An 8861-nucleotide genomic window follows, 5' to 3' on the forward strand; every position below is an offset into this window, starting at 1 on the left:
CCTAAAGCACCACACTTCCCATCCTCCCAGTGGTTGAGCCAAAAGGAATGATTAGCCAGAGGCTAAAGATTTAACACTAGTTTATACTCCTAGTTACGACATCTGAAGCTCCCCTTTAAGATGCTATGCTTGGCTGGGTGCAGTGGCCTGTAATCCCAGCACTTTGGGAGGCTGAGGCGGGTGGATCACTTGAGGTCAGGAGTTCAAGACGAGCCCAGCCAACATGGTGAAAACCTGTCTCTACTAAAAATACAAAAATCAGCCAGGCATGGTGGCATGTGCCTGTAGTTCCAGCTACTCAGGAGGCTGAGACAGGAGAATCACTTGACCCTGGGAGGCGGAGGTTGAAGTGAGCTGAGATTGCGCCACTGCACTCCAGCCTGGGTGACAGAGTGAGACACGGTCTCAAACAAGCAAACAAAAAAATGCTATGCTGTAAGTGAAGGAGACACTCATCAGGTTTGGGACACAGGAAATTGGCCATCCTGTAGGTCAGCATTCCTGGGCCGGTTGGTGGGAGAAGTACCTGTATGACCAGGTGCAGTGAGCAGCTGCTTAAGCCGGTTTGTGCTGTTTCTGCCACTTACAACCAAGAGAGGCTAGTCGGAGATACCAGAGGGGAGCAGGCTGGAGGCCAGGAGGGGCAGGGAAGGGAAAATGGGCCATGGGTTGATCCTGGCGCCTTCCCAGAATCAGAGCACCAGGCCTGCTTCAGATGGGGAACTGAGGCCTGAGAGGGGCAGACAGAGGCCTTAGGCCATGTGTTACCAAAGGGCCCGGCCCTGAACCCGAACATCTGGGCTCCCAGACCAGGGACCCATTGGCTGCCCTGGTTTAGGCCCAGGCTGGAGCCTAGAGGCTGAGGACCTGGTGGGAGGTGTAGGAACCCCACTGCTTTGTGAGGTGGGTAGGGGTGGGGACAAAGGAAGAAGCCACTGCAGGCTCCATGTGAGCTCAGCCATGTCCAGCCAGGGCCCCTCCTGCCCTGGCCCATGCATGCTGTCACTCACTCACAAGGGACAACCTGCGGCAGTAATTATAAAGCCTCACACACACGCTAGCACTTTCCAGGGGCCTCTCAGGATGGGTGGGTTTTGCCTAGGTCACATGGCGAGAAAGCAAGCTGGGACTTGAGCCTGGCACGGAACCAAGGCCCCGGGCATCCTCTTCCTGGGAGGTAGAAGCCTGTGGGAAGGAACCACATGGTTTCTCAAGGGCAGGTTCCTCCCGTGACCACCCAGAGGGAAGAAGAGGAGCATGGGGACTGGGTCACATCTCGGTCCCCTGGCTTTTCGCACCTTCTGTACCCAGCTTTCGGGCCACCTGCAGTGTGGGCAGCTCCTTGTCCTTTTAACTCAGGGCAAGGGGCCCCTGCTGACCACTTTCACTGGCTCTCAGGTGCCCGGGCCTGGGAGGCTGTTTTTCCCTCTCTCTCCCCTACCCCTATCCCCACCTTTGAGCAACAGACAGAGCCTGAGTTGCAGCTGGGCCACGGGGGCAGAGACGGGGTGCAGGAGGAAAGGTGTGCTGGAGGGGCTCAGGTGGGAGGCAGCTGGGCTGACCATGCAGAAGGGTCACTGTGTGACAGGGTGGGTGGTCGTGGGGTGACAGCAAGTCCTCCCCCTCCTCTGGGGCAGGGCCGGGCTGGCTGCATCTGCTGCTGCTACAGGCAGGCCCTTGGTTTTCCATCGGGGCTGAGCAAGCTCTCATGCTCACCAGGCCCAGTGCCTGGCTTCCAGGCTTCCATGAGCTGCTGCTCTCTCACAGGTCAGCTCCCACTTCGGGGGCTGTGGTTAAAGCCAATGGAAGTGAGGAGGCCTCAGGCTCATTCCTGAAAGTCCCAGGTGTCCTGGAGTTGGTACTGTCAGCATCTTCAAGCATCCCCACCAGGGACTCTCTATAGGGCTCTATTTAATTCTCACAACAACCAAGCAAGGCAAGGTGAACCTCCCCATTTTACAGATGAGGCAACTGAGTCCCAAAGAGGTTCCCAAGGCCACACAGCCAGAACGTTCAAAGCTCAGGATTCAAACCCAGCCCTATGCCCCAGTCTCCAAGCCGCCACTCGGGCCTGTGCCCCTCTCTGCCTCTCCATGTCCATCGTTCCCCTGTGGAAGAAGGAGCAGAACAAGCAGTGCAGTGGTCTGTGACGGTCAATGTCTTTACTTCTAAAGCATACATTGGACTCACTATATATTAACATCAAAAGTGGCTACCTAAAATGGAGTCATTCTTTTTAAAAATCCAAATCCTCACATTTTTATATAAGATCCAAAATGACATGAAATTAAACTCTACAATGTTATGAATAGTATAACAAACTGCTTTCAGAAAGCAAAATGAAAGGAAAAGAATTAGCAGTTGGGACGGTTGTAGGCCTGGGTTCCATGTCTTTTGAGGCATTGTGACAGAGAGCCAGCACCGAGGGGAAGGACCAGCCCCTCCCTGTGGCCACAGGAAGGAACTCAGTCAGACAGAGGAGGTGGGCGTGGCTGGTCAGCCTTCTTACGGTGACAGAGAAGCATGGTGGCATCTCCCTGCCCCTCGGGGCCCTTGGTGTGCCCACTGATTAGTCTTCTTTCAAGACCAGGGAGGGGTGGGGCTGGAAGAGGGCAGAGGATAGAGCAGGGTTCAAAATGATTATTTTAATAATAAAGGTCCTTCTGGGCTTCCTAAGGAGGGCTGTAGCCACCCAGCGATGTTGGTCAACTCCATCCGCCAGGTCCCCTGCAGGCTTCCTTAACCCACTTGCTCTTTCTGCTCCCTATGACTGGGATACCCTCTGCTTCATGAGCCTCATGGGCAGCCAGAGACCTAGGGGGACTCTAGGAGGACCCAAAGGACCCTCTAGCCTTTGAAGTAGCTGGATGTTGTCCAGAACATCTTGGCTGTACCAGACCCCTGGGGTCCAGGCCAGCAGCCACATTGATGTAGGGAGGGTACTGGGGGGGTCCCCACCCTGGCCTAGTCTTGGCTCTGCAGCAGGACTGGGGTGAGCTGACTGGGGCTGTGCCCCAAGCCCCTGACGCTTTGGTTCACACAATTCAGGGGAGGACACTTGTTTGCATCTGCTGGGGAGATCCTAGGCCTGGTCCTGCTTCCTCCCAGCCTCAGGTGGGCTAACGATCCCTGCCTTTCACACCAGCAGTTCTGTCTGCTGAGAGCACGGCACATTCCCCACCACACCTAGGAACCCCACTACAAAGGTGGGAGGGGCGCTTCCAAAACCAGAGGATTTGCCCTTAGCAGAGACAGGCTGCTTTTCCTCCTGTCCCCAAGGATGGCACTGTCCCTTGGCTGAGGGTGTCACACAAACTTCTCAGCTTCCCCCTTCCCCCTGGGCCCACTGGTCTCCAGGCAGACCCAGCCCCAAGACCCACCCTGCACATCTCCCCTGCCAGAAACCTGGGGACACGTCTCCCCTGGCTAGAGCAGACAGAGAGGGCTGTGACTCACCCTCTGCCCTCCCAGTCCCCAGGACTACGTCTTAAAGCTGGCCTTCTCCCCCACACGGCAATTGATGCCTTACACCTAGCCCACCTCTGGGGCCCCAGCCCCACCATGAGCCTCCGCTTTCCTAACCTATGTGGCTGCTAGCTTGAAAGATATGGGAAGGCTGGGCTGGCATCACACCCTCCTTAGGGCAGGGAGAAGCCACTTGACTTCCAGCCTGGCTCCAGTGCCCCGGAAATAAGGGGGGGGTTGATGGCTCTCAAGAAAGCGAATCTTGTCATGGGAAAGAGGTTTGTGGAATCAGGATGGGCCACAGCAATCTGGCTGCCCGCACTGCCCGCTGGTGCCAGGAGTACGAGCAGCACACCCTCTCCCTGCCTCATACCCCTGCGTCCTCACTCCCGAGGTCTCAGAACACCGAGCTGGGTGGGGCCCTTGGTGCAAGGCAGCTGTGAGGAGCTAGGCTGCGCGAGGCCTGCTGGGCCCACGGCGCCGACTCAGGTCAGGCTGGTAGGGGCCACAGCCGCGGAGTCAGGGCAGGCAGGCGGCTACCTGGTAGGCGCCCTCCGCTGCCGCGGCGGCGGCACTGTGCTGCGCGCTGTGCTCCTGCAACAAGGCCACGTCTAGGAAGCGCTCCCCGCACCATACACACTTGAACTGCTGCTCGCGGGCGTGCACGCCCTGGTGCTTGTTGAGATGCTCCCGCTGCTTGAAGGCCTTGTCGCAGTTGGGGCACTTGTAGGGCTTCTCGCCTGTGTGTACCCGCCGGTGCCGCTGCAGGTCTGACGCGTACTTGAAGCGTTTCTCGCAGTCTGGGCACTTTAGTGGCTTCTCGCGGGCCGGATCGCAGCGGTGCTGCACGAACTCGGAAGAGGAGAAGAAGCGGCGTTCGCAAAGCGTGCAGCGCAGGGGCTTCTCTGCCGCCGCACAGTGGGCCAGCTGGTGCTTCTGCAGGGCCGACGCGCGCTTGTAGGCCTTGTTGCACACAGGGCACTTGAAGGGCCGCTCGGCCGCGCCGGGCAGGCACTTGTGCCGCAGCAGCTCGGCAGATTGGTCAAAGCCTTTCTGGCACACGGGGCACTTGAAGAGAGTCTCGAGGGTGTGCACGTGCTGGTGGTAGAGCAGGTGGCTGGGCTGCCCAAAGCCCTTCTCACATAGGCCGCATTTGAAGGGCTCCTCGGTCTTGTGCGTGCGCCGGTGGCGCATCAGTGCGTACTGCTGCTTGAAGCCCATGGGGCACAGGTCGCACTTGAAGGGCCGCTCGGCGCTGTGTGTGCGCTCATGCTGCCGCAGGTCCGAGGGCCGCTTGAAGGCCTTCTGGCACTCGCCGCAGCGGAAGGGCCGCTCCCCACTTGGCGTGCACGGGTGCTGCAGCAGCTCCGACGACTCCTTGAAATGCAACTCGCACACGTTGCAGCGGAACAGGTGGTGCTCGCCCGAGTGCGCGTACATGTGGCGCACCAGGTGAGAGCGGTGCTTGAAGGTCTTCTCGCAGACTGCGCACTTGTAGGGCCGCTCGGAGCTGTGCGTGCGCTTGTGGTGCACCAGGTGCGACGACTGGCTGAAGCTTTTGTCACACAGCGTGCACTTGTAGGGCTTCTCACCGGTGTGGATCCGCTCATGCCGAGAGAGCTCCGACAGGTGCTTGAAGGGCTTTTGGCAGATGGGGCAGCTGTAGGGCTTGTCGGCCTGTTCAGCAGGGGTGACAGTGGAAGGCGCGGGTGCTGCGGGAAGCGACGGGGCGGCTGTGGTGGCCGGCTCCGCTGCCTCAGCTGGCTTGTAGGTCTTTTCACAGATGGAACACTTCACCAGGCCACTGTGGGAGCTGTGGTGCTGTGCCAGTGAGGTGAGTAGTGAGAAGCCCATCTTGCAGACCCCACAGACGAAGGGCTTCTGCTCAGCCTGCACGCACTGGTGCTCCAGCAGGTCAGTGGCCTGGTGGAAGATCTTGAGACACTGTGTGCACTGGAATGAGCGGTCATGGCCCGCCAGACACTGGTGCTCATGCGGACTGGACAGGTGCGCCAGGTCGTGACCACACACGCCACATTTGGGGCCTGGCTCTCCTGCTGCCTGCAGGGGTGCGTGTTGTGGGGGCTGCAGGCCGGGGTCTGGCTGCAGGAGGATGCCATAGACGGCACAGCCCAGGGGGTTCTCCGCCGTGCCCGGAGGCAGCGTGTGCTCTGCCAGGGCTGGCGGTGGCTCTGCATGGTGCTGAGGCTGCGGTGGCTGTGGCTGCTGCGGCTGCGTCTGTGGCGGCTGTTGCCAGCTTTCCGACATGCTTGGGAAGATGAAACAGGGTTTGGAGAGTAATGGCTTCAGTTTCCCGCTTCACGTGACCCAATCCAGAGAGAGAAGCTGCCCGATCACAGAGATGGACAAGGACCTCAGACAAGGCACAGAAGAGGGGCTGGTCAGACAGCCCGAGTCAGTAACCAAGCGGACAGACTACAAGGCTCTGCCTACAGGACATGGGGGCTCTTCAAGGGAGGGTCCCAGCAGTGCCGGGGAGACTCTGTCTTCCCCAGTGATCCGTTCTGTAGAGAAGAGAGAAAGTATGAGCTCGAGGAAGGAACAAGCAGCAGTTTCCTGGGCCCTCTCCCTGTCCTGCCCGCACTCACCACACCATCACAAACCACACATCGGGGAAGGCAGAGGTGCTCAGGGCTGCAGGACTCCTCCCTTCTTAGGCAATCAGAGAGGTCTGCAGCCAGCTCAGCTCCTCCAGGCAGAGGAAATGGCAGCGGCCTCCACCCCCACCCACCTCAGTGCCCCGCCCCTGGGCCAGGACATCCCAGCCTCCACAAGTCCCCTCCAGCTTCCTGCCAACCCTTTAGCTGAGACTCACAGGTGAGAGTCCGGGGTTATCTGCCTACAATACAGAATCCTCCTTAAGGCCCACGGCTCCTCTCTTGTTGCTACCCTGAGTCTCAATACGGGCCACACCACTTAGAGCTAAGGAGGCCAGACCTCCCAGGTCTGAGAGCCCAGTGGCAAATGGCCTCTGACAGTCAATATTTAGGACAACTACGTGGAATCAAGGACCATTTCAAAAACTCTCACCTATGAGGGACTGACCACACCCCTTCAACTATCCCTGACCACAGGCCCATTCTCTCTCCGCGTGACAGGATGGGTGGCCCTACGGGAACCAGAGCCCATAGGTGATGGGGGCTAGATGAGAGGGCCACAGAACCACCCAGGCTTGATGTCCACACAGCAGAACTTCCTCACTCTGGTTCTCTCCCAGAACTCACACACACACACACACACAAAGTCCTAAATCCTCTGAATCTCATAGTGTCAAGGCCTGCAGGAAAATGTAAGAAACTGCCCTGGTCTGCCTTGGCAATGCAGGATGCAGCATGCTAACCATAGAGCATTTCTCATCACCTCTCTAGAGACAACTCCATTCCCTTACTCCAAGCGTATAAAGTTCTGGGTAATTGTTGGAAGGTAAAGCCCACCCAGCCCAGGCAAATCTCTAACTCACCACTTTGTGGCAGCATAAGGTAATGCCAGCGAGAGGGAGGAACTTTCAGAGTCAGATGCAACCCACTTCCAGGTTCCCAGCTCATCTGCCTCTTACATTTAAAAGTTTGTAAGTTTTCTCCTGAGCAGAGGAAGAAGGAAGGAGAAGCCTTCACAGGACAGTCTGGCCTCTAACTGCTCTGCCAAAGAAATGTAAGAGTCAGGCTAAAAGCTGTCATCCTCAGCATCTTCCGGAAGGGAGGGAGGAGAGGAGCGGCTGCTCTGGGTGGAGGCAGCAGGTTGCTTGAGCAAGCAGGTACCACTCTAAGCCTTCTCGGGACAGAGAGGGGGAAGGTGGGCTTCTCTGAGCGCCTGTAGGTCCGCTGTGCCAACCCACTGTTTTGTTTGCTTTTTCTGGCATGAATGGCTGTCAGACAGTGTCCCCTGGCTTGGTCTGCAGCACCCCCTGCCCACCCTGGCCCTCCTGCAGCAAGGTGCAGCCAGGAAGCCTCTGTGATCACTCCGCAAAGGGGAGAGAGGAGGCAAGGAGAGGCAGGGGAGGCCCCCCACCTGCGCCCCACCCCGTCTCTTCCTCCTCCCTGAGAAACCGAATGAAAGCCGATCACCTCCCGCCGGCCCTGCCTGCAGGCCCAGCTGGGCTGCGTCCTGTCAGCCCTCGTCCGGGATGGCCCGGGCGCTGCGACCCGAGGGCGAGCCCCGAGGGCGGCCGGGCTGGAGAAAGGCCCCAGGGCTACAGGCCGGGCCCAGGACGCGGCTGCGCCTCGAGGCCCGGCCTGGGCCGCCCAGAAGCTCAAGAGGCCGCTAGGTCGCGGCGGAGGGGCGCGGGGGGGCGGCCGGGCCGGCAGAGGAAGGGGTGCGGCGGGCGCGGGGGTGGCCCCCAGATGCGGCCCCGGGCGCCCCGCCGCTCACCTGCTCCAGGCCGCCTGCAGGGCAGGCGCGGGGCGAGCGGCGACCAGCTGCTCTCTCGGCCGCCCCTTTATTCCGGCTCCATCCGCGGCGGCGCGGCCTACGCGCGCTGCCAATCCCCGGCCTCGCGTAGCGGCTGCGGCCGGACCGGGGGCGGGGGACGGGCTAGCGGCGGCCGGAACGGAGGAAGCGACGCGCGCTGCCGGAGTAGCGGGGCCGGGGCGAGGAGCGCCGGGAGGGCGGGCGGACGGACCGATGGCCTTGCGGAGACGGGCGGACGGGCGGGCGGCGCGGGGGCCAGGGAGGCGGGGCCGGGGGAGGAGCGGCATCCCGGGCGGCGGCGGCGAATGCGGGAGGAGCGGGCGGCGCGGAGCGAGGCCGCCCCCTGCCGGGGACCCCGTGGCCGGGCCAGGTCGGACAAGCCGGGTGCTCCGGGCGGTTTTCGAGTCGCCAGGCCTGGGCGCCTCGACTAACCGAGGAAGGGCGCTCTGCTTCCGGCCACCCCGCTCGGGCTTAGGGGAGGGGGCTCCGGGTGACCGCCCTCGGCCCGGCTCTGCGCAGGAGAGGAGGGGCCTCCTAGAGGCTCTGGTCTGCCACAATTGATCCGCCCCTAACTGCTCAGCTTGGCTTTTAGGGGCTTGGACTTTGGGCTGGTTTGAGGAGGGGGCTCCAGGACCTCTGATCCTGGCCGGGCTCGGGGCAGGCAGGGGTCTCCGCTGGGTCTAGTGCGCTGACCCGGGACTGTCGTGTCTGGTATGTCTGGTCCCGGGTGGCTGCAGACAGAGCAGCGGGCAGAAAGGTGAGGGCCCTGAGCGATATGTGAAATGGGTACACGAAGGCTGGGGAGGTCCCAGCGGGGTGCCGGGAGGCTGCAGGTGACCAGATCCGCGTGTGCAGCCGGCAGGCAGCGTGGAGTCGGTGGGCTGAATCTTCACCACTGTCCTGCCGGGTTCCGCCCCTCCCGGCTCCGCCCGGAGGCGGTGCCAGCCCAGGCCCCGCCCCTGGGAGGG

The 8861-nt window shown here is 60.9% G+C and overlaps 1 protein-coding gene across 4 annotated transcripts; it reads right to left on the reverse strand.

Moving 5' to 3' along the window:
• Positions 1-2143: 2143 nt before the first annotated feature.
• On the reverse strand, positions 2144-8854 carry ZNF319 (zinc finger protein 319). Of its 4 annotated transcripts, none has more exons than XM_055100785.2 (3): positions 8587-8854; positions 6947-7119; positions 2144-5990 (listed from the first exon to the last, which is right to left on the reverse strand). In XM_055100785.2, exon 3 carries the CDS (start codon positions 5731-5733, stop codon positions 3985-3987), a length of 1749 nt encoding a protein of 582 aa, XP_054956760.1. In that variant the 5' UTR covers positions 5734-5990; positions 6947-7119; positions 8587-8854; the 3' UTR covers positions 2144-3984. The 4 variants fall into 4 exon arrangements, with proteins under 4 accessions (XP_054956760.1, XP_034796185.1, XP_034796184.1 ...); XM_034940294.4 differs by lacking the exon at positions 8587-8854 and adding an exon at positions 7855-8130; XM_034940293.3 differs by lacking the exon at positions 8587-8854 and adding an exon at positions 7855-8126 and having other exon boundaries at positions 6947-7124.
• Between the last annotated feature and the right edge of the window lie 7 nt (positions 8855-8861).

This window comes from Pan paniscus, chromosome 18, assembly GCF_029289425.2.
Source record: "Pan paniscus chromosome 18, NHGRI_mPanPan1-v2.0_pri, whole genome shotgun sequence".
In the NCBI taxonomy this organism is placed as follows: Eukaryota; Metazoa; Chordata; class Mammalia; order Primates; family Hominidae; genus Pan; species Pan paniscus.